The 25626-nt window shown below is 40.8% G+C and overlaps 1 protein-coding gene across 1 annotated transcript in view; it reads left to right on the top strand.

The window, feature by feature from the left end:
* Positions 1–25626, top strand: part of EBF2 (EBF transcription factor 2) — a 198472-nt gene that overhangs the window by 157202 nt on the left and 15644 nt on the right. The window contains exons 11-14 of the mRNA XM_036315220.1: positions 20019–20107; positions 21434–21499; positions 21606–21783; positions 23339–23524. Of these exons, the coding sequence (XP_036171113.1) occupies positions 20019–20107; positions 21434–21499; positions 21606–21783; positions 23339–23524 (519 nt within the window). The remainder of the gene's footprint in view (positions 1–20018; positions 20108–21433; positions 21500–21605; positions 21784–23338; positions 23525–25626) is intronic.

Genomic DNA, 25626 nt, shown 5'->3' with positions numbered 1-25626 from the left:
TATTATTCATATTATTCTTGTTATTTCTATTAGTTTTATCATAATGGAGACTGATGAATGAGAAGTTACAGATGCTATGAGGATTAAAAGTTGTATAGCATGCTGTGGATATATACCAGGGAAGTTGAACCTTCTTGAACTGAGATGATAGGGAAGGCTAAGAACAGTCCAAACACAGAAACAGTACATGCAAAGGTCCTGGGGTAGAGAAGAACATGAGATATATTTGATGGCCACTATGAATAGGGCAGAAAGAATGAGTTAAAGAGAGGTTGGGTTCAAGCTGGAAGGGAGGGTTTGGGGTGCTTGTTTGGTCCTACCCCTAATGAACACTAAGGATGTTTTCAATCTGTATGAAAACACGGAGAGACATTAGAGTATTTTAAAGCTGTGAATCTGTGATTAGATTTGCCTTTTTAAAGATTATTCTGGCTACAGTGTAGAGAATGGCTAGGAAGTCAGGGAGGATTCAGGGAGGTCAGTTGGAGGCCAGTGTGGTGGCCCCGGCCAGAAATGATGGCAGCTTGGACGAGCTTGCTGGTAGTGGGGACAAGCTGAAGCGGGTGAAATTTAGGAGGTAGCATTGACGGGACTTGATGATTGATTGGATAGGGTAAAGGTTGGGAAAGGGAGGGGAGGGGAAGACTCTCAGGTTTCAGATTTGAAAAATTGGGTGGGTACAGTTTAGAAAGTGATTTTTAAAAAGGTATAAAGTGCTAAAGGGAGTTCAGGGGAAGGACAAAATCCTTCCAGCTGGCAGAGTGGTGGGGAGATTTAATATTGTAAAGATGCCAATTAATGAATAAATTTAACACAATGCCAATCAAAGTACCCACAAAATGTTTGGGGAAACTTTACAAAAGTTCATTGAGGTGCTAAAATAGAACCTCTCATTTTGAAAAATGAGAGGGCTTTGCCCTACCAGACATTAAAACCAATTTTAAGTTTCAGTAATTAAAAGAATACGGGACTTTGCAAAAACATATAGAAATGTCACACAACAGAAGAGGATAGTTAAAAATAAATAGGTTGCAGCCCTGGCCCGGTGGGTCAGTTGGTTGGAACATTGTCCTGTACACTAAAAGGTGGTGAGTTCGATTCCCTATCAGGGTACGTACTAGGTTTTGGGTTCAGGGCATGAGCAGGAGGCAACCAATCAATGTTTCTTTCTCATATTGATGTTTCTTCTCTCTTTCTCTCTCCTTCCCTCCCTCCCTTTCTTTCTCTCTAAAAATCAATAAAAGCATCCTCCTGTGAGGATTTAGATAGATAGATAGATAGATAAATAGTTTGTGTACATATGAATGGTGTAAATACGTAAGTACCTGTTGTATAGGTGGGGAGCCATCTCAGGTCCACATGGAAAAGATGGAATGTTCAACAATTGGTGTTGGGCCAACTGGTCAAGCATTGAAAAACAGATCCCTAATTTCATTATCATGACCGAAACATATGTGAATTAAATAATTTTAACACAAAATGTAGACATTTCAAACAATTGTTATAAACTTGAACCCTGCCAATCTTGTACAGAAACCATCAAGCACAAATATGTGATTACAAAAAGAAATTTTTAAATCAAAAGAAAAGGAACATATTTGTTACATATGGCATATGGTCTTACATATAAAAAGATTCAATCATTTGTTCAGCAAAAGTTTATTTTATGTCTACTATTTTTCAACCACTATGCTGTGTATGCATTGTGGATAAAGGGGTGAATGTTAGCTATCTTACAAATTAAGGAAAAAAAGAAAAATACCTTAAATTAAAAGCTAGCAAAGAATATCAGGAGTTATGTCAGGAAGGAATACAATTAAGCAACAACGTATTTTTAAAATATCCCAACCACATTAATAATCAAATAAATGCAAATTAAGCAACTACATGATAACAGTTTTCCCCTAGCAAGTTGGCAAATATTTTTTTAACAAATAAAAATACCCAGGTTGGCAAAATTAAGAGTGGAAAGTTTCTAACACTGCTGCAGGGAGGTAGATGACTCCAGGAGAGTACCCCCTTGGCATGAACCTTAAAAATGTATGTGCCCTTTGACCCCACGTTCTACTTTCAGGAACATATACTAAGGAAACAAATGAGTCTTCCTGAAGGCTGTTTATTGAAGCCCAGATTATAGTAGTGAAAAATTGAAAGCATACTTAGTGTTCATTAGGGGACTTATTAAATAAATAATAGACCATCATTTCACTCAAACACTTTTGGACATTAAAAGTAAAGCTGTGGATGAATGTTTAGTTACATGAAAGATGTCTATGATATAGGTGTGTGTGTGTGTGTGTGTGTTTAAAAAAATCTTAAAAACTGTATACACAGTATGGTCCAATTCTTATATATACGAAGAAATAGTTGTGTAAAAAATCCAAGAAAAGTATGGAAGCCTGTATACCAAGATGTTAACAGTAATGGGCTTTGGGTATTAGCATTATTTAATTTTTTTTCCATTTTGCTTACTTACACAGTTGAGCCTTGAATAAGGTGGGAGTTAGGGACATAGACCCCTAACACAGTTGAAAATCTGCATAAAACTTCTGACTCCCCAAAACTTTAGTCACCTCTCAGTACCTGTGGTTCCAGGACCCCCATGGACACCAAAATTCCAGGATGCTCAAGCCTCTTATAGAAAACTAGAGGCCCAGTGCACGAATTCATGCACGGGTGGGGTCTCTCAGCCTGGCCGGCAATCAGGGCCGATGGGGGGTGCTGGCCTGTTGGAGGGAGGGACTGCAAGAGGTTGGCTGGCCGTGCCCCCCCTCCCCCGCAGCAGGGCCGATTGGGGGGTTGGCCGGCTGTGGGGAGGGACCGTGGGAGGTTGGCCCCAGCAGCAAACTAACCAATGGCCAATTCCACAAAGAATCAGGCTCCCTTCCCTCCTGTCTGGGTCCAGGGTGCAGGTGAACCAGATTCGGGGCTGTCAGGGCCCCAGCAGCAAGGTCCGGGTCAATATGCATCATAGCTACCAGCTGGTCATCTGGTCATTCCAGTTGTTCAGTCATAATGATTGCTTAGGCATATATATATATATATATATATATATATATATATATATATATATGAATGATGTAGAACAATGTATACAGCTGACCCTCTGCATCCACCGATTCCCAGCCATGGATCAAAAATTCTGTTTTCCAGGCATGGTTGTTTGAATCTGCAGATGCAAAACCCAGTAGTATGGAGGGCTGACTATATTTATTGGAAAAAAAAAAAAGAAAGAAAGCTGTGTGTAAATGGACCTGTGCAGTTCAAACCCATGTTGAATAATTTTATTATTTTCTAATAAAATTAATTTTAATTAAAAATTGAATGAAGAGCCCTGGCCAGTGTTTCTCAGTTGTTAGAGTGCCGTTCTGTTCACTGAAGGGTCTCAGGGATCAATTCTTGGTCAAGGGCATGTACCTGTCTTGCAAGTTCGACTCCTGGCCCTGATCAGGGCATGGGTGGGAGGCAATCAATTGATGTTTCTCTCTAAAATTGATATCTCTCTCTCTCTCTCTCTCTCTCTCTCTCTCTCTCTCTCTCTCTCAAATCAATGGACAAATATCCTCAGGTGAGGATTAAGTAAAAAAAAATTAAATGAAGAAAATATGATGTGAAAATTAATGTCACACATGTTTAAATACTGACACAGCACTTGATTCTCTAGGTACAAAGAACATGTTTCTAGCCAGGGAAGCAGTGGGGCTTCTTCCAGAAGACTGCTTTGGGAAGGAAGGACCTGAGGGGCAGTTAGGGGTGAGGAGTGTGGGGAGACAATAACATGCTCTCTCACAATCAGGGAAGAAAACAGAAATACACTGTTCCGGATGGCTCGAGGGGCTGCCACTGTCTCTAAAAACTTCCACCTTGAGGTTGTTGGGCCAAATGAGACACAGGATGGTGGAGACAAGTGGCTAATGTTGTCCATCAAGGGATTCAGACTCCACAGGAAATGGATTGGTGGCCTCTTGTCTTGCCTGCCCAATGATGTGGAAAACTAATTTACAACCTGTTGGGAATCTTAGTCCAGAGACGGGATAGGCAGTGACTTCCCAGCTGACTGAAGATGGGGCTGCTCTACTCAGAGCTGAGGCCTACCTCAGCAAACCTGGAGAGCCATGGCCTCTTCCCTGGGAGGTGACAGACAGAGGCCTCTCAGGGCTCCAGGCAGCCTGGCCCCCTGAGACCCCACATTCTGAGCCTCTTGGGAGATCAACTCCCCCAGGCTCACATCCAGTGCTTAGCTACAGAATAGTGCATTGGAGACAACCATGGGTCTAGGCAAATTCTCAGCTTTGGTGGGGAAGTGGGAAATAGAATCTGGATTCTAGAGGAAAAGAAAATCTTGAAGCCTGGAGCACTGCAGCGGGAACAGAGTGAGCAGGCGGAGGTGTGTGTGTGGTGGTCTAAGCGGAGACATTGGACTCAGCCAGAGACCTGCTTTTAGATGTCAGCCAGGTCATTGATGGCTTGTTTTTTGTCAAGTGCCCTCACCTCTCTGAGCCTCTTTTTCTTCTTCTGCAAAGCTCTGATACTAATCAAACTATTACCCAGAGGTGTTTCCTTAATTTGGTTGAGCTTGAGAATCATGCTTGGCCCTATTCCAGATATACCGAATCATACTCTTCTGGGAGGCTCCAGAATCTGTATTTTAAACAAAGAAATGAGTTCGGGAAACCTGAATTCTGCTCACCAGGCTGGTGTAGAGATGTTCTGGCATGTAGAGTACTCTGCAACATGGGGCAGTTCTGATGAGACTGAGTCATTGTACTGTGAACACAATAGAATTTAGTCTTAGGTGGAACTTCCTAGGAGACTCAAAAAGTAGGAGGTGGGTAAAGAGCCTCTGAAGTACCTCCTCTTCTTCAGCCCCAACCTTACCACAGACATCCTAAGTCCATGGTCCAAACATTGGTGGTTCCTGTATCTAAGGACATACCACCATAATAAACCCAAGCCAATTAGATGTAACTTCCAGGTATAATTAGCCAAAATGCAGTAATCAGCTCCCTATGGTTGTTGCTGCCAAGAACAGCATAAACAACATCAGGGCTCTGAAAAACAACATATTTTCTTCAGACACGTGACTGCAGGTCTGTTTTCCTCCAAGCATGATGTGCTAAGTGAAGCTTGCTGCTGCAGAATTGGAGATCCACGGGAGAACATGGCTCAACAGGAAAGGGCCAGTTGCCTCTGACTGGGGCTTAGGGGCAGGAGGTTCTCTCCTCCCCTCACAGATTCTTCCACAGAGAATGGGCAGTGCAGAAAATAAGCCTGATAGGGACACCTGATGGGGCCACAGTTACTGGCTGGGCTGGGACTTCTCGGCTGTCTTGAGACTGTAGAGCATGGCCTTTGGAGATGGAGTTGCTTTGGTCTGTAATGGTGAAATATGCACCGTCCACAGAAACCTGCGCAAAGTTGTACTGCATGAGCGGATGGCAGGTCACTGAGGATGTGTGTGCCAATGGGCACAGTTGTTCCTGTGGTTCTTTGCAGAATCTGGGCTAAACATTTGACTGCTGGTTAAGAAGTCTCCCATAAGTCCTGTCATTAGATAGAACTAGGAAGGCCAAAAATGGTGACAGTAACTCAGTAATCTCATCTGTCATCTTTTGAGCATGTAGGGCCAGGCCTTATCTTATGAGCCCTTGTAATCACCACCTTTCCCCCATCATGCTGGTTCTATTGGTATCTTAACTTTATAGATGAGACTCCTACTGCCTAAGGTCACCAAGCTAGGTCCAGTTCTAGCTGTCTTTTTCCAAAATTGCATTCTTAACCATTAACCTTTGCTGCTTCCAATACCATGCATACAGTAGAAGAAATTATGCCAAGGCCATGTGTTTGGCTTCATGTGGTAGTTTTACTTGCAAATGCCAATGGCCTTGGCTGCCTGGCCGCTGCTCTGAAGAAGTGCACAGGAGACGGGCCTGGCGAAGGAGCTGAGGGGCTCAGGGATGCTTCACGCTGCCCTGGTGCTCAGATCGCAGAATGAGAGCCTATAAAGGGCTCTACATTCCTTAGAAGTTGTCCTTTCCATGGATAACTGAAGTTGCAGAAGCCAAAAGAGTACAGATTTCACTTTGCTATTAAACTTGAGAGAACTTAGCATTGGGGCAGACAACAGTGAGTGACACCATTCAGAGGCCTGTATTTGAGTCCCAACTTTCTGGCAAATCACTTAAATATTCTTTGCCTAAATGTTCTAACCTAAAACAAGAAGATATTTATTTTATGAGGAGATGAAATTATATAGAAATGCATATGTGTGTATATATAAATAGAAGCAGAATTCACCACTATGAGTCATTGGCAGAGGAACACAGTTTCAGGCAAGTTCTAGGTGGCTTCCTCCCTCACTGCTGTTTGATCACGGCGGAGGGGGGGGCGAGGGGGCCTTTTGCATGTCTTTTCTGTAAAAGGTGAATTCTTTTCGTTTTGTTTTTGTTTGTTTGTGTTAGTCAACACCCAAGAATATTTTTCCATTGATTTTTAGACAGAGTGGAAGAGAGAGGGAAAGACAGAAATACCAATGTGAGAGAAACATGTTGATTGGTTGCCTCCTGTACATGCCCTGACCAGAGGCTGGTTTTGGGAGGAGACTGCAACCAAGGTACCTGCCCTTGACCAGAATGGAGCCTGGGATTCTTTGGTTGGTAGGCGGACACTCTATCCACTGAGCCAAATGAACTAGGGCTGAATTTTATTTGAAAGCCCTGCCACACTGTGCCCTTAATATCTGGATCTTAGGTTAGAAATCAGATTTTTGTTTGTTTTGTTTTTTAATTTATTTTTAAATCATAGTTGACGCACAATATTATATTCATTTCAGGTGTACAACCTAGTGGTTAGACGTTTCTATATCTTTTGAAGTGATCCATCAAATAAGTCTAGTACTCATCTGACAACATAGACAATTATTACACTACTAGAGGCCTGGTGCATGAAAATTCATGCACTGGAAGGGGGGTCCCTCAGCCCAGACTGCCCCCTCTCATAGTCCGGGAGCCCTCAGGGGCGGGAGGCGACCCAGCAAACAGGGGAAGGCGACGCTCCCATCACACCTCTGCTGCTGCCACTGCCAACAGCATAAGCCTCGGCCAGCCCTGGTTACCTGCACCTCGGGCCGGCCCTGGGTGGCTGGGAGGCTGAGGTGACTGGGGGACTCCAGAGGCAGGCACGTAGAGCGGCAGGCCTAGGGGCGGGCCTGGCCTTACCGCACACCTGCCACCCTGGCGGGGCTCAGGGGACTGGGTGCTGCCGTCTTGTGTCTGTGGGCACCACCATCTTTAAGGGCAGGGCAGTCAATTAGCATATTCCCTCTTTATTTGATAGGATTATTGACTATATCTCCTATGTGGTACTTAGAAATCAGGGTTTTGAAGGAGACATAAAAGACCAGTTTGGATGTGAGGTGGGTGAAGGGGAAGTGAGTTTTCAAGGGAGGATGAAGCAGCAGAGGAGACCCACCAGCCCAGCTGGCCAGGTGCACACAGAGGGCCTGCTTTCCAAGGCGAGTGGTTGAACTTAGAAGTTGGCAAACACCCTGGCTAATCCAGATAGCCCGAGAAACCAAAGAATTCAATAACCCCTCCCACAGAAGACTTCTCATCTTTTACTTTAGCACAAACAAATACATTTGATTACCTCCCCCCTTTTCATTATTGGGAGAAAGTGTTATTCAAAGAGAAAATGTCCAAGAACAGGCAACAGTTGGGAGGAGAAATGAGAGGCCTAGATTTTTCCCAAATCCCTGAACAGCCTCATCTCCAAGGCTCGGCGTGAGGTGTGGGGTCCCCCTTTCATAAAGCTGCACAAAACAGATGTGCAAGCTGATGGAAAATGTTAATGGCTCATCCACCTCACATTACTTCTTTTTCTTATACCATTATCCTGGAAAAAAGTCCATTTAAGATATGAATCTGATTTTTAGTTAAAAATGCCCAATTCAGACATCAAAATCTGGCCTGAGTACAATTGTTCCCTGTTCACACTGGAAACAGGTTGAGTCAATGGCCCTCCTGATAGCCTGTAGTTTTACTGGAGCCAGCTCTTGTGAAATCCAGATCTGCCAGTCAGCTGAGTCTGAGGAATGATGTCTCCGTTGGTGGCCCCAGAATAGGGGCTGCTGTTTCACTAGAGACATCTCAGCCCCTTAATGGCCTGGTGTTCTCAGTTATAATATTCTAAATACACATTACAGAGCGCACGAGCATATTCATAACTGCTCTGTTGTGGCATTTAGATTTACCCTTGAAATTTATCTTTAATTTTTACAGTTGTCTCCTTAACCATGTATATTACTCCCTTCTTCAAACAACCTGTCTTGCTGCTGCAGTTTTTCTAGAAACCAAAGCATAATTAAATATTAAATTAATATTTCATTTAAAATTAAATATCAAAGGCTTCTGTCTAATCTTTCACTTGTGCACTGCTGTTCTCACCTCGTGTTCTCTGTCCTGTACCCACAAAGCAGGCCCCACCTCTTAATCATTTGTTCCTATATTACCTTTGTCCTTTTCTTTCTTTAATTGATGACACTGAACTTTTGCTACCTGGAAACAAATGGATGTAGGGAGAGATTTTATTGTATCAAAGGCTATAGACAACTTCATTCAACAGCTTAATGACTCAACCCCACCCATCTCCACTTCACAAAGAAGAATTTCACTGAATCAAGCAAATAATGGTCTTGGAATCACATGATGCAACAACTTACAAGGGGTTTTAGAGGCCATTTAGCCCAAAATTTTGTCTTTGCAAAGAAATAAAGTAAAGTCTCCCTGGCCTGGTCATAGGTCAGGATCTGGAACTAAGACAGAGCCCAGGCCATGCTGCCTTTATCTCCACCACACAATCAAATGCTATAAAAAAAAAAAAAAGTATGACTTGGGAAAATTAAAATGTTAATTGAATGTAGCCTTTAAAAATTTATTGATTTCAGAGAGGAAGGGAGAGGGAGAGAGAGAGAGATAGAAACATCAATGATGAGAGAGAATCATTGATCAGCTGCCTCCTGTACGTATCTTACTGGGCATGTGCCCTGACTGGAAGTCGAACCATGAATCAAACAATGCTCAACTTCTGAGACATACCAGCCAGGTGAATGTAGCATTTGAATGTTGGACACATGAAGAGTGGGGCAGAAGGTAGATGACCGGAGGAGGAATTTGAAGGAAGTGGGGGGAGAGGGGAACCAAATTCATAGCACAAAGAAGGCAGATGTCAGGGAATCAATTTGTAGGATCAAAGCCCCTTGAAGACAAGGACACTGAGAGGGAAAAGCAAAAGTCCTAAAGTGGCAGGAGGGCAGGAGCTAACCTGTGCATATCTAAGTTCCTCCCAAGGCAGGTTGTTTTTTTACGCCTTCCAGTCCTGACCACAGACTGACCATCTTTGACCACATGGAAAGGTATTCCTTGATGCAGGTTTTCTCCTCTGCTTGCATGTCAAAGTCTATCTTCTGATTTGGTGCTTATCTGGCAGTCACAGATTTTAGTTGTTTTAAGTAGCCCCCCCCTTTGTTTTCTTAATTCTTAGAGAAGGCTGTGAATTAGGGTAGGACTGGAGAGATCCCATAGTTCTGTGGGCTACAGTCCTCAGGAGACAGTGGGCACTGTGCACTTCTGATAAGGGTGAGGATCCTTTGCTGCAGATGAATGCACATATGCACATATACACATCTGGGCTCAATCTTTCTAGACTTTTATGGGTCTCTTGATGGCCAGCCACAAACTCCACGATGACCCTAGGCTCCAGCTGGAGGCTGACTAGTGAGGACAACTGAATCCTAGGTCCACATCCCAGATTGGCAGCCAAGTGAGCACTCAGATCTTCCCTTACCCCATCAGCTTAGTTGTCTCCTCTCAAATTTCTGAAAAGGAACTCCATCAGGGCTTGATGTTGCCATCTTGATGATCAGTAGTCCTATTGCTCAAGGGTATAAGTACCTCCTGCCTGCAGTGTAAATGCTGTCTTTGTCAGGGTTGACCAGGACTCTAACAATGAATCCCCTTCCCATGTTTCCCAGTGTCCCCTATATTTTTGGGAAACAGAAGTGAAGGCAAAAGCTGGAATAAGCATTATCTGGTATCTGTGCCTCCTCTTAAGAAAACAAAAAAATATCATATAGAATTTATACATCTCACCAACCCTTTGGAAAAATTAATATTGAGCGCCAGCCAGCTTTTACTATTATTTTTAAATGAGTGGTTCCCAGTAGATATTTTTAGTTAAGTACTATTTACTTATAAAAGAAACTCTTCACACATTGCTCATAGTCTACATCTATTTGTTGGGTCCAAGATATGTAAGTAACCTTATATCTGATACCCACAATCAAATGAGAAATGACACATAAGATCCAGGCTCTCAGGAGAAATATTATGAAATCTCAAGGTATTGATGAAAGTTTTTCCAAGGCTGATCCAAATGGGATTTAGATTCTGTGGCAGTTGAAATGTGTATTATTAAACTCCTTAAGCAAACCCAAATGACTCCCAGTGGAGGATTAAGACATTCTATGTATAGCAAAGACGAAATTCTCATGTCTGAGTTTTCTCTATTGAATTCCCCCTTGATTACCTCCTGTAATATTTAACTTCATTCCATGCCATAATTATTTAATAAAAGGTAAATATAAATTATATTTCAGTGGGGATGTGACCTTTTACCTTAATGTTATGTTACTGAAGAAAGACATAGATAAATAGAGCCTATAGATTGAAGTGTATTTTTAATTTACTCTGTTTTTGCCTTGCCAGCATTTCTCTGTGTCCCTGTCAGCTAGGAGGTTGGCAGGGCCTCACAGCCCCCGCACTCCATGTGGTGTGAGAGGTTGTAAATTCACACTGATGATGGCAGTTAATGATCTGGTTGGCCCTCAGAGACCATCTTGGTGCTGGTCTTGGGCACCTCAGTAGCTAATAGAGGTTTACTTGCCTCACACCAGGCCTGAAAAGAGAGAACACCAGGAGGTGAGGTGGGGAGAAGCAGAATCAAGATGAGGCTGAATCCATAGGGTACAAAAACAACTGGCCAGTTGGGAAGTCAGTTTAAGTAAAACTTACAGTCCAACCTTGAGTTGAACACTTGAAACATTAACTCACTTTTCCCTTATGGTTTGGTGTTGACTAAACAGTTTTGACTTCTGATTTTTACTTCCAACGTTCACTTGATTAAATGGCATTGAGTGTGTGTGTGTGTGTGTGTGTGTGTGTGTGTGTACACATGTGTGGCTATTCTCTGTCCATATAGATGACAGTGTGTTTTATTGCAGTTTTTTTATTTTGGATACACACATAATCCATACCACAGCAGGTGCCTATAAAGTCTGGCAGAGTCCACCAAAGCAAAGCAAAGCAAAGCAAAGCAAACAAAATAAAAACACTCAACATAAGAAATAGATGGGTATGCCTAATCTACATATTCGGTTTAAAACATGAATTGCTGACCCAGTGTGGCCAAGATAGTCTTCTATTTCTGATTTAGGGGGGAATGAGGAGGGTTGGGCAAGATAAACCAGACATCACCCCGTGCTCTCTCTAATAGGAGAGAACAGTGGGTACAAATGTAGGATACATTCTATGAAAGGGAAACCATCATCTCCATCCACCTCTGCTTACTGATGAGAGCCCAGCTTTAGAGAAACCCTCTGCCGGCAGCAGAAAGGACTGAGGAATAAGAGGAGTGGAGCCCTTGTGGCCACTAGAGCTCCAGTGAGAGGGGTGAGACCCAGCCTGGGAGAGTAGCCATGCAAATGGGAAGGAAGGGACAAGGGCAGTAATGGAGAGAGTGAGTGGCTTAGAGGGGATTGGGGGAGGGGGGTTAGATTTTCTACTGTGTGGCTAGTGCCTCACTTTATAGTGAGCACATTGTGAGGACACCCATATCCATGACTTGCGTTTTCTCCATGTAGGAAAATCAGCACCCTAGGTAACGAAATGGTGCATATTTGACAAGAGACCAGGCAATGATTGATTTAGAGCATTTTGTCACCAAGTCTGTTCACCCTGAAGCATGGGGCAGCTGCTTGCGTTTACTGATTGATACCAAATGGGGCCTCCTCCCACAGTGGCAGGGAAGTCAGGCAGCCCAGGCTCCCTCTCCAGGTCTGCAGGGCTTTATAGAAGCTGGGGAGGAAGCATGGAGGGGTGTAGGAGTGGGTGATAGGAAACAGAGGGTGGCATGGCCACTTTTCAACACTTTCTCTGCTCTTCACAAGCTCTGGTCCAGTAGCTAAGTATGGAGGGGTAGCCTTTGGCCCAGGGGCTGCTGGCACAACAGCCTGGCTGGGGCTTGGAACAACATCTCTAGCTGTACACAGGAAAAGTTAGGAGCACAGGCCTTGGACTAGAGAACCCGGGTACAGATTCCACCCCCACTGCCTGGAACTGCATTTAAAATGAAGATAAAACCCACATCATGAGGTTGTCATGAGGGTAAATGAGCTAATGTGTGTAAAAGGCTTGGTATAGTGCAGGTACCATGGTAAGTCTTCAGGAAATTCTAACTGTGTAAATAACGGTTTTCACGATTGAATATTACTGCCACTAAAAATAGTTATTAAAGAAAAAGGCTGCAGAAAAGAGCCCAGAGGACAACCAAGATGGCGGCATAGGTAAACACCTGAACTTGCTGCTGCGCACAACCACATTAAAACTACAACTAAAAGACAAAATGAATATCATCCAGAACCACAGGAAGGCTGGCTGAGTGGAAATTCTACAACTAGAAGGAAAGAGAAAAGCACATTGAGTCTGGTAGGAGGTGCAAAGGTGTGGAAGTGTGGAGGTACGGAGGCACACCCAAAAGGGGCTAGCAGCTGGGTACGCTGTTGTCTTTATCAATCGAGAGGGAGATACAGGCTCCCGACTGCTCTGAACTCCAGTTTTGGGTGAGAATTTGGGGACCCAGACTCATACAGAGAGAAACTGTACTGTCTGGCATCAGACCAGAACGTGAGGGCGGCTTTCTCACAGAGGTGCTTGCAGCATTCATTGTTCCTGCACGTGGCCACAGGACACAGACCCCAGGACCTCTCCAAGGCAGAGCAGACTGGCAGCCATTGTGATTTGCTCCACCCTGGTGATTCCCTGAGACCCCGCCCCACCCAATTTACAACCCCACCCAAGCTGTGTGCAGAGGCTTTTGCATACGAATGGCCTGGCCTTTCTCCACCTAAAAAAAAAACTGTCAAACTGTAGCTGGGTCAGAGAACCCCGGAGCTTCCAAAAGAAGGCTTAAGGCTCATCAGCAGCCTGCATTACTTCACAGCTGTGCCTCATCTGGGCACCTCCAAACCCCACACAAAGAGGAGGAATCTTCAGATCTCTCTGTAGCTCCTTCTGGGTGGCCTCAGGCAGTGGCTGACTTTGCACCTCCTTGGAGATCCAAGAGCCAGTCTACCCAGTGGTCAGAGTGAGACCATCCAGATTACAACTCCTCAGATCCATAAGAGACACACTCAGGGTCAGATTCAGTGAGCACCAAAGCCCCACTGAAGCAAGTTCTGCCCCATAAGGGTGTCTCCAGCACAGAAGTTCTCCCATTGTAGACACAACTGGTCCTCACAGCCAATTGACCTGGAGATCAATTCTTCCTAGTGACACCAATAACAATCAAGGCTTAACTACAACAAGACTGTGCACACAACCCACAAAGGGGTGCACCAAGAGTGTCCACCTCAGGTAATTAGGGAGGCTGAGCCACTGGGATACCTAGCACACAAAGCCACTCTATCAACACAGGGAAGCAGCCAAAATGCGGAGACAAAGAAACAGGTCACAAATGAGAGAAATGGAGGAAAGAAAACTACTGGATATAGAGTTCAAAACCACGGCTATAAGGTTACTCAAGAATCCTCTAGAAACCTCCAAGAAATATAGTGAGACCCTCAAGGATATGAAAAGGATCAATTAGAAATTAAGCATACACAGACTGAAATAAAGAATAATATACAGAGATCCAACAGCAGACAAGAGGATCCCAAGAATCAAGTCAAAGATTTGAAATATGAAGAAGCAAAAAACACGCAACTAGAAAAGCAAGAGGAAAAAAGAATCCAAAAATATGAAGATAGTGCAAGGAGCCTCTGGGACAACTTCAAGCATACCCACATCCGAATTATGGGGGTGCCAGAAGAAGAGAGTGAGCAAGATATTGAAAACCTATTTGAAGAAATAATGACAGAAAACTTCCCCTACCTGGTGAAAGAAATAGACTTACAAGTCCAGGAAGTGCAGAGAACCCCAAACAAAAGGAATCCAAAGAGGAACACACCAAGACATCATAATTAAAATGCCAAGGGCAAAAGACAAAGAGAGAATCTTAAAAGCAGCAAGAGAAAAAAACAGTTAGTTACCTACAAGGGGGTACCCATAAGACTGTCAGCTGATTTCTCAACAGAAACTATGCAGGCCAGAGGGAGTGGCAAGAAATATTCAAAGTGATGAATGCCAAGAACCTACAACCAAGATTACTCTACCCAGCAAAGCTATCATTTAGAATTGAAGGTCAGATAAAGAGCTTCACAGACAAGAAAAAGCTAAAGGAGTTCATCACTGCCAAACCAGTATTATATGAAATGCTGAAAGGTATCCTTTAAGAAGAGGAAGAAGAAGAAAAAGGTAAAGAAAAATTATGGACAACAAAGTGACAACAAATACATATCTATCAACAGGTGAATCTAAAAATCAAGTGAATAAAAAATCTGACGAACAGAATAAACTGGTGAATAGAATAGAATCAGGGGCATAGAAAGGGAGTGGACTGACAATTCTCGTGGGGAAGAGGGTGTGGGGGGTGGGGGAAGAGACTGGACAAAAATCGTACACCTATGGAGGAGGTCAGTGGGGGGCGGGTAAAGGGGGTGTGGGGGTGGGGGGTGGGAACGGGGTGGAGAGGAGCTGGGGGCGGGGGAGAGGAACAACTGTAATAATCTGAACCATAAAGATTTATTTTTTTAGAAAGAAAAAGACTGCAGAAATTGCTGTTATTATAATGCTAAGTGGTGAAAACAAGTTTACAGAATGATTCTGATTATACACCCGGGTCTTCTTGCATGTGTTTCTGAATAAGATGGTAATGTGAATGCAAATGTGTAACCTGCCCCCCTCTCCTCCCGAATATAGAGAAGGATATTTTCAACAAAACATAACAATGAGGGAGGTAGTATTCAGGTTTGAGGCTAGGCTGTGTGATCAGCATGCCAGCCGCCGTGCGGGTGTGCGCCCACGGGGCTGTGTTGGCGGATGTGTGAAAACTGGACTTGTCCTTCGCCTCCAGGAAAAGGAGAGCAGGGCCTGGAAGTGACGGAGGAAGGCCTGACCAAACCTCCCAGGTCTCCGCTGTCCCCACCTCAGGCCAGGGACGCGAGCAGAGACTGGGAGAGTAGACTTAACAAGCTGTACCCAGAGAAGTTATCCTTTATGCGTGTGGAAAACAGAAAGACACTCTATTTCAAGGGCTCAGAGATTTCAATTCTTATTTTCACTGATACAACCTGACTGTGGGAGAATTGAATCAACGAAGAATGCAAGAATGGAAAGGTTATGGTATCACAAAAGTACTGGGCAGCAGACAGTGCAGTTAAATACAGAGTATTTAAATTATTGTTAATATGACTATGCAGCTTAATGTAATTATGAAAATTAATGTCTAAAAGATACTGATCATCCAAAGTTTAATAATAGTAATATTAGCTGACAATAAAAACATAACTAACAATAAAAACATAAAAGTAAAGAGAATGAGGTCAGGAAATTAAAGGTAAGTTATATATATATGAAGTCTCAACAGACTCAAGTAATTAGAAAAGATAAAATATTTTTTAAGAACTCTAAAGGTATTGCTTTAAATTAAAATAGGATGTGTATCTTCCTAATCACTAGAGGAAAATATATACATGAAAAACTATTAGAAAGACAGGGATATGTGGAAGGATAAATTTATAGTAGCAATTATGTATAAAATATGTTAAATAATGTGATCAAAAGATATATTAAATAATATATTTGAAGCATTAGCCACAGAACACAGACAAACTAATATATATTAATTCATAAAACACTTAATAAATTCCAAAACACAGATATTCTCTAAGCCACCTTTTAAAAATCCAATCCAATTAACTAGAATAAATAATTAACAATTTAATACCTAACCACCTAGAAATTTTAGGGTATTCTCTTGGAAACAAAAGGAAGATAAAATTAGAAATATGGCTATTAAGAAAGTTACAACAAAGAGGTGGGGGAGAATCAGAAATAGAGGATTTGAATTTTACACAAATTACTATTGTAGAATCAATGTTAGAGCATTTAAAATATTGATGACATGCATGATTTTCCTAAAAAATACAATGATAATGAGATATCAAGAATGATTCCAAGGTTTTCCATTGGCAAGCTGATGGACAATTTACTGAAAATCCCTTGGGCTTGGGGTATCTTGAGTGGGTGGAGTCTAGGGGACATCCAAGTAGAAACTTCCAGCCCATAGTTGGAATAGATAGGCTGAACCTTGGGCAAGTGAACTGCACTGGACATAAAGATTTGTGATAGTCAGCATATGGCTTGACAAAGAAATCATGGGGGCACTGATGAAGCTTGAGCAGGAGTTGTGTAGCTGTGGTGAAGAGCATCCCATCTGCAAGACACTGAGGAAGAGCAGTCCTGTAAGCAGGCTGAGAGCATCGCTAAAGGACATAGAGTGACTGGGCAGTGTGTATTCTGGAAAGCACATGGGTTGAAGTATTTCCAGTGTTAAATGCTAACAAGATAAGAATGGAAAAGTGCCTCTTGGTTTGGCTAAAATGTTATTCGGTGACTTTGACAGAGCAATTTCACTGGGGTTCTTTGAAACTTTTGGTCAAGAAGTAATATCCATGCTATAAAAGTTTTATGGAGCATAGGATAAAATATAGAAAGCTTTTCAATTTACTGTTCAAAGCTGGTATAAAATAAAAATCAATCAGAGGCTGGATAGCACCATGAGCACAATCCCAGTTATTGATATAGACACAAATTCCCAGCAACAATAATAATAACTGACATTTGTTGACAATATGTGTTAGGCACTATTCTCGCTAATTTAATTGATTTAATCTTCACACCAATAGTCTTAAGAAAATATTAACAAATTGAATCCAGAAATATACTAAGTAAATTATATACCATACTCATGAATAAACATTTTAATTGTGGAACTATTGGGAGAAGATTAATATGATTGTAATTTTCTGAAATTCTAATAAGTTCTGATAAAAGCATGCTAATATCTGTCTCGAATAGCCAACACCACATTTGGTGGTGAAACATTAGTGTCATTTAAAGGACAGCAAGCAAAATATCCACCCCATCCTCGTTTTTAGACACTATTTGGGAAGTTTTAGCCAACACAAGAATGGGATTAAAATAATTAAATGGATCAATATGTTCATCAACAGGAGATAAAATGGTCATAACATACAGATGCTATTAATGTACAAGCTTAAGAATGAACAAAAAAAATGACATCTGTCAGTGATTTGTATTCAAAATAACAGGTAGCTACAATTAATTAAGATCTTTTACGTGCCAAGAACTGTGCTGGAGCATCATATAAATTGTTTCATTTAATTTTGATGGCAAACTCATAAGATGAATTATAAACAGAAGCTTGCCAAAATTAATGGTCAAGATCTAAAGCTGATTCTCTTTTTAAAAAAAAATATATATTTTTTTGATTTCAGAGAAGAAGGGAGAGGGAGAGAGACATAGAAACATCAAAGATGAGAGAGAATCATTGAGTGGCTGCCTCCTGCACACTGGGGATTGATCCTGCAACACGGGCATGTGCCCTGACCGGGAATCAAACCATGACCTCCTGGTTCACAGGTAGATGCTCAACCACTGAGCCATGTCTGTTGGGCGTAAAGCTGATTCTATTAATGACTATGCTATATATTGCCACACTACTCTCATACATACTGTCTGCACAGACATATAAAAACCTAAAGTGTTTTTAGGTTCTAGGAAAACTCTTAGCAAGTGTGAAGAGAGGGTAATCATAGTCATAATAAAAAACAACAAAAAATGAAATACATAGCAAAAAATAAAAGTGAGCAACCAAAAACTTATTACCTATATGATAAGCAATGCACATTTTATTGTTGGACCTAAAGAAGAACTCTTATATGTATGAATATGTAAACACAAGCACACATAGAGTGTGTGTGTGTGTGTGTGTGTGTGTGTGTGTGTGTGTGTGTGTGTACTAACCAGACTTGGAGTTGGGCTGGTCTGTGATCTTTCTACATATAATACCTATGAACACATTGGGATATGTTATTGTAACATGGTGACAGTCAGAGTGTTACAAATATTAACTTAAAAGTGTTTTTACAAGTAAAAAAAAAAAAAAAAAGACTAATCCCCAATAGAAAAGAGAGCAGAAACTATTAATAAGTAGTTCATAAGAGAAGAAATTAAAATCACCAAGTACAGAAAAAAAATTCAACTTCACTGGTGAATAAACAAATGTAAGTTAACATGACGACATGCATTGCTGAAGGGAGTATAAATTTGTACATTCTTCTGAGGAGTGATTAACAGTATGTGTGAAAGGCCTTAATATAATGATAAATTTTGGTCAAGTAATTCTAATTCTTGAAATTTTCCAATTGAAATAATTAAAGCTATGTGCAAAGAATAATTATTGCTCTGATTTTTACAATAGTGAGAAATTAGGATCATGTTAAATGCTAACATTAGGAAACTATTTAAATAAATTATAGACTATAGAGTAAAAATACACAGGGATATTAAATAATGTTATAAAATATTATTTAATAATCTGGGAGAAAGTTTGCTATATTGTTAAATGGATAAAAGTAGGTTATGTACCAGTGTGAATAGTATGTCTCTGAATAATTTGAAGTATGTGTGTGTTAAATGTGGAAGGATATAAGCAAAAATGTTAACCCACATCATTTCTAAACTGATGAGGTTATGAGTAATTTTATTTTTACTTCGATACTCAAAATTTTTTATATTTTTAAATAAGAGGTGTAGTTTTGCTAGAGTAATGACAACGAATATTCATAAAATGTATGCAGAAAGGAAGGTTAAAAAGGAACTGTGTTTACTGCTGCCTAACAGGAGAGCAGGTGATTATTGCTTTATTTTTTGTATCTTTTTTCTTTACTTTTATCATGCATTAATTTCAAAACCACAAAATTTAAACCACAAACTTAAAACTTAAAGGAAGAGAGGAAGAAGGTTAAAGGAATCTACTTGAAAAACTCTAGCATAGTAGACATGCTGAAATGTGCCATTCATTCACTCATTCATTCACTCACTTCACTGTTGTTGACACTAAGTGCCTGCCGTGTGCCAAGCACTATCTTCAACAGCGGGAACACAGCGGTAAAGCAAAGCACGTGTGGAATTTGTAGTATATGGTGGAGCTGACATTAAGCAAATGTTCATGTGATGAAATATAATTGGAAATATAATCGGAAAGTGTATTGTGCATAAGAACAGGGTTTAATGAGCATAAACCCATGGGAAGTTCATATATATATATATATGAAGAAATGATATTTGGAGAAGAACTAATAGGAGATAAAGGTATACTTGGCAAAGAGAAGATGGGAGGAAGGAGGAAGCATGTAAAGGTCGTTTGTTGTCTTCAGAAACTGGGGAAGAGTTTATTGTGTAATATTTCTGATTATGTAAGACTGAGCAGAGGATTACAAGTGTGTACACTTAAGGCAGAAGTTATAAAATAATTTTAATAATTCTGAAATTTTGCAATCTCATTCTAATGGGAAAAAGAGCATTAAATTACCATTAGCTCCAAAGATATGTGTGACTTAACCAATGTCAATAGCAAAAATCTTTAACTGATTGTATCATTATGTATCAATTCTTAGACAGGTAATATCAGAACCTTTCTATTACCTACAGAAGATTTAATTAGAAGTTTGTTTTGTGGAGAGGATTCATACTCAAAAAAAGAGGGCTTTTATTTTTCAGCATTAAATGAACCCACCATAGACTACGGCTTCCAGAGGCTGCAGAAAGTCATCCCAAGGCATCCTGGAGATCCTGAGAGATTAGCCAAGGTAAAACACTTTGGAAATTAACATGTGAAAACCGTCTTGTAGGATTTCAGCAAATTTAGATAAATACAGAACCTTAAATCCCTCTAAAATTAAGTTAGGTCTTGAAATTTGGCTAAGCTTTAGATACAAGATGCACATAAAATATTTACTAACTATGAAATATAAGATGATTAATCTCTGAGGAAATATGAAATCTGAAACTTGGGCCTATAAAACAGATACACTATGAGTATTCAGCTTATAAAACACTGCCAACTTGATGAAAATAAATAATTGTATAGTTGCTTAAAACTGTAATTTCTCACTCCTTTGTATTTAAATATAATTTTATTTACACATAATTAGAGGGACACATTAGTCCTCAATCAAGTATTCATTGAGGACTTATAGGTATTTAATGAAGTGAAAAACCCCTCCATCTACAATTTATATGAAACACATCACTTTTAAATGAATTTGCTTACGAAAATTATATCATAAATCTATCCCACTATTTTAGCTTTCTTTTTAAAAATACATCAATCTATTAGGTATTCAATTAATTGGGAATTAATACATTTTAACATTTATGTTTGCATTTTACACACACACATTATAATATGCTATGCTCTGTTTTCTCTACTGTGAGTAAAATTTAAGTACCACAGTTGCTTCTACATCATACTTTTATTTTCAGTTGGAAAAATCCCCAGCCCCACTATTAAATTAGGTGATATCTGGAAAGTAGGTTAATAGCAATTTAAAAGGCTGTTAAAAACAGGAGGTGGAAAAGACAAAATGAGAGGAAAGGGATTACTGAATACCAATTCTCTCTGGTTAAAATGAACAGGGGGAAATATTATTGGAAGAATTCATCTTTATTAGAATAAAATTTTGCAGAAGGCATTGCCAAGATAATTTCAGTACTATGGACAACTCCTTGGCAAGCAGCTAAACACAGGCCAATCAATCATTTTAAGAATACTTGATTAATTAGAGAGAGTACCAGGTTTTTTCATGAAATGGCCTGGAAAGTAGTTCTTAATAAAACTTTCATTACATTATTAATTTTAACCAACTCTACCCCCAATTTGGTTGTTCTCTGTTTTGGTTGCACCACATTTTCTGGATCCATTTTATCTAGAGGAATTCCATGTAGACACATATTTATAGAGGGATTTATATGTATGATATTCTACCTCTCAAACCAAACATAGGACCTCTTGGCTAGTTATTTACATTTTAGGGGGATGTCTGGATGTTTTATTTTTATACGTAATTTTCCTTTCTGTTGGCCATTTGGGGTTCTTCCTTTGCGTATACCCCACTCTTTCTTTTCTTTTCTAGGAAATGCTGTTGAAAAGAGCTGCGGATCTCGTGGAGGCCCTCTACGGCACACCACACAATAACCAGGTTAGGAGCTCACATCCTATACTCTATACCGCGTTTGACTCCTGATGAAATGCTCACCTCAACCTGCCATTTTGCAGGACATGATTTTACCCCCTTGTCCCCGTAGGACATCATTTTGAAGCGAGCCGCAGATATTGCTGAAGCCCTCTACAGTGTCCCCAGGAATCCCAGCCAGATCCCAGCTCTCTCCAGCTCTCCAGCTCACAGTGGCATGATGGGCATCAATTCTTATGGCAGCCAACTTGGGGTCAGCATCTCAGAGTCAACACAGGGAAATAATCAAGGTACTATCCTTCTCAGAGTCAAAATCCAAACAATTTATACATTTAAAAGGTTAGTCTGCTTGAGTGCAAGGAGCTAAAGTTTGGTTTAAATACCATCAAAAGAGTGTGTCCCCAGATAAGCAATGCAATCACATACTATTGGGTTATCTCAAGATTATAAGTGGTGTATTATTAGATTTTTAGTTTTTTTGGTGACAAGTAGAATGCCTTTACTTAAGGACCAGACTTACTATTATGGTTTTAGAAAAGCTTAGGCTTACTGAATCCAATTTACAGGTATTATCTGAATAAAATTTATACTTCTACCATTGTGATCATCAGACTGAATAATGGAAAGAAGCTGACTTATTGACATTATTGTTTGTTATACACAACTCTCTCTTCCTAGTAACCAAGGGTGAATGGCTTGGTTTTATTTGGCAACTTCTTTTTGTGTATTACCTCAGATACAAAAAATAGCAACCAGTTTATACAGTTAATTGTGCTTTTACATGTAAAGTATATCATGTAAATAATTTTGTCATTGAAGTTGAAATGTGCTAAATTTGTCATAAATCATTTTTAGATGTAAATAATCTTAATAATGTCTCTAACCTTGAGGTAATTTTATTTCTAATTTTGTTCACCCATTGGATGGAAACTCCTCATTCCTACGTCCAGGGTGATTTCTTGCAGAAGGGTGGGTGGGGTATAATATTACTTTTTTTTTTCTTCAAATTTTGGTTATTTCCTAAATAGTTCTAGAGAGTTTCCTCACAGTGGGTGACTCCAGGATAGGTTAGGTGATGTCTCTGTGTGAGGGTTTTAGAAGTATGAGGAGGACTCACTGTCCCTTCCCTTATCCCTCTTAGAGGCTGGATTTACCCAAACTCCCCTGCTGATGTTTCCAAGTCTTTGGTCAAAGAACAGCACATTTAAATGAGCTTATCAACACTTTTTGAATGAAAATGTTTCCCACTCCCACCCAGGGCATGGCAACAAATTTGAACGTTCCCAAAGCTGTGACATGTAGAATACTAGTGGCCCTTGAGGTGTTATCAGAATGCCTTTTCCCCACCACTCCCAGAACAGATGCTATGGCGTGTTTAATTTGGGAAATACTAGGTTAGCAAAGTTAAATTAGTTTAGGTATTCTCTCGGTCCCTCATATGCCAATCTTCAAAGAATGGCTACAGTCTGCAACATCTGCCACACTTTGTTTGACCACACAATGCTTTTCTCAGTGATACTTATTAATATCTCATAGGGCTCTAGTGTTATATGAAATATGATTTGGGAGATGTCAGTATACATTGCCATTAGTCATTCCTTGGTGAGGTTGACTGCAAATGTAAAAGCAGATGAAGGAGGGACCATGAGGGACATGGTCTTGGGTAGGATGGGGAAGGGAAAGGAAGTATTAAAGGATGAAGGTAAGATGCGCACTTTCCACCCCGTCCAGGATCAGGTTGGTGGTGCTTTGTAGTCTGGGCTGATGTGGATCTGTGCTGCCATGTTTGCTCTGCACTATGTGTGCACATTGGTTCGTTTACCCAGGCTTTTCTTGGTTGTGCAGGTTACATCCGCAACACAAGCAGCATCTCTCCTCGGGGCTACTCTTCCAGCTCTACCCCTCAGCAGTCTAATTACAGCACCTCCAGTAACAGTATGAATGGCTACAGCAACGTCCCCATGGCCAACCTGGGCGTTCCAGGGTCACCAGGATTTCTAAACGGCTCCCCCACAGGCTCCCCTTATGGAAGTAAGTTCCCTCTCCACTGTCTGCCTCTCCCTGTCTCTGTCCCTGGGTTTTACTGTTCAGACTTTTGAGGGAGAGTTGCCCTCCTCCCTACATCTCACTGCCCCATGAAGGAAGAGCCCAATTCCTTTCCTTCCTGCCTTTTGTTCTTTTCCCTTCACTAGACTTAGGCTCCTTTGGTTACTCCAAGTCTTGGGGCAGGGCAGCGGCGGTGGGGCAGATGGGAGGAGAAGAAAGAGGGGAAATGTTTCCTTTTTTTAAACAGAGAAAGAGCATATGTAGCTTGTGTAGATAGAGGAGAGGAATTCAGATTCCGTGAAGAGTAATGTATACTCTTCACCAGGGGTTTTCAGATATGATGTTTTATTTAATCCTCCTAAGAACTTTCTGAGGTCAATATCATTATCCCATTGTTCCAGGTGAGGAGGTTTAGGTGCACAGCAAATCACTGACTTACCTGAGACCACACAGCTGGAATAGGGCAGGGTAATCATTTCAACATAGAAGTTATGACTTCACATTATTCTCTGCATCCCACCAGGCTCCCTTTTTACTGTGTTACATGGCTCTCTCCTCCATCCAGAGCAGCGATTTTCAACCCCTTTCATCTCATGGCAGACATAATCTAATTACTAAAACTCTGCGGCACATCAAAAAATATATATTTTTTGCTGATCTGACAAAAGTATAATTTTGATTCACTCATTCATTCATAACAGATGGCTATTGTTATGTTGGCTGTTGTCATTTTTTTATTTGACAATCTAAGGGAAAAGAGGTCAGTGCCCCTGACTAAATGGTCAGGTATTGCATGTTTTTAAAATTCTTGTGGCACACTGTGTAAAAGTTGCTGTTCTAGAGAGATGAATTTGACAACTTGTGAGAGTGATACATGGAGATAAAACCTTTTAAAAAATTTAAGTATGGTTGGTGTACAATATTACATTGATTTCAGGCGTACAATATTTATGTACCTTCCAGTGTGATTACCACACTAAGTCTAGTCATCTGTCATTGTGCAAACTTATCATGGCCCAGCAATTCCACTTTTGGGTATTTAGCCAGAAAAACAAAACCACTAATTTAAAAAAATATATGCACCCTTGTGTTCATTGCAGCATTATTTACAATAACCAAGATATGGAAGCAACCAGGGCCCATCAATAGATGAATGGAGAGACAGAACCTCCTAATCTTGACCTATGTGCTAGCAGCAAGCTAGATGTTCCAGGAAGTCATGAAAACTCACTCATATTGCTTTCAGGGCTAAACTGGGAACTTACACAAGCTAAGAGAACATGTGTTTTTCAAACCTACTTAGGGGATACTTCAGGCCAGGAGAGAAGCCACCATGGAGAGTATGAGTGATTGAGTGGGGTGTTCTTGAAATGTTACATCCTGTGGCAGGCTTTGCAGCAGATCCTCATTCCCAGACTGGTTCCCTCATGCCAGGAACAAGGGCGAGTCAAGGTCGACATACAGCCCCTTCCACCACAGCTCAGGAGGTGACATGCCAAGGATCTGGAGGCTGCCGCTCAGCCTTTGGGTCTATGGTTCCCTATTGAATTCTTTCTGGGATATGTGTTTGATTCATCACACTCAGCACCCTACTGAATATGATAAGGACACAGCAACCAGGGAGCAGAGACAGGAGAGGTTGGTTCTTCTAGTACCACTAAAATCTGATGACATGAGTTCTGTGTTGTATGATCCAGATCAATTAGACCAGAACGATCTAGAAAAACAAACTTTTGCTTGATTTATTTAGTTCTTCGCTTTTTTTTTTTTTTTTTTTACCTTATCCTGTTTCAAAAATTGGGGAATTGTAGTGGCCAGATGGGTACTATGAAAGCTGAAGATAGAAAATGTAAGAAACTGAGATAAAAGAAAAAATATGGATAGGAAAATTAGATGAAGCCAAGGACAGGTATGAATGCCATTCAGTCATTCAAGGGAGCCATTATTTTGGTTCAGAGACTTACAAGATGGTAAAGCAAAGAGAGGAGCTATTTGCTATAAGCATTAGTGTCCACCGTATATTTTTAGTAGCTCAGGAGAAACTTGAATTTTCTGTTGCCAAGACCTTGTAGAGGTTTCTTCCTGCA

Source organism: Myotis myotis, unplaced genomic scaffold (genome assembly GCF_014108235.1).
Source record: "Myotis myotis isolate mMyoMyo1 unplaced genomic scaffold, mMyoMyo1.p scaffold_m19_p_6, whole genome shotgun sequence".
NCBI classification, from domain to species: Eukaryota; Metazoa; Chordata; class Mammalia; order Chiroptera; family Vespertilionidae; genus Myotis; species Myotis myotis.
The sequence above is the reverse complement of the archived record's forward strand: the minus strand, read 5'-3'. Positions and strand labels throughout refer to the sequence as shown.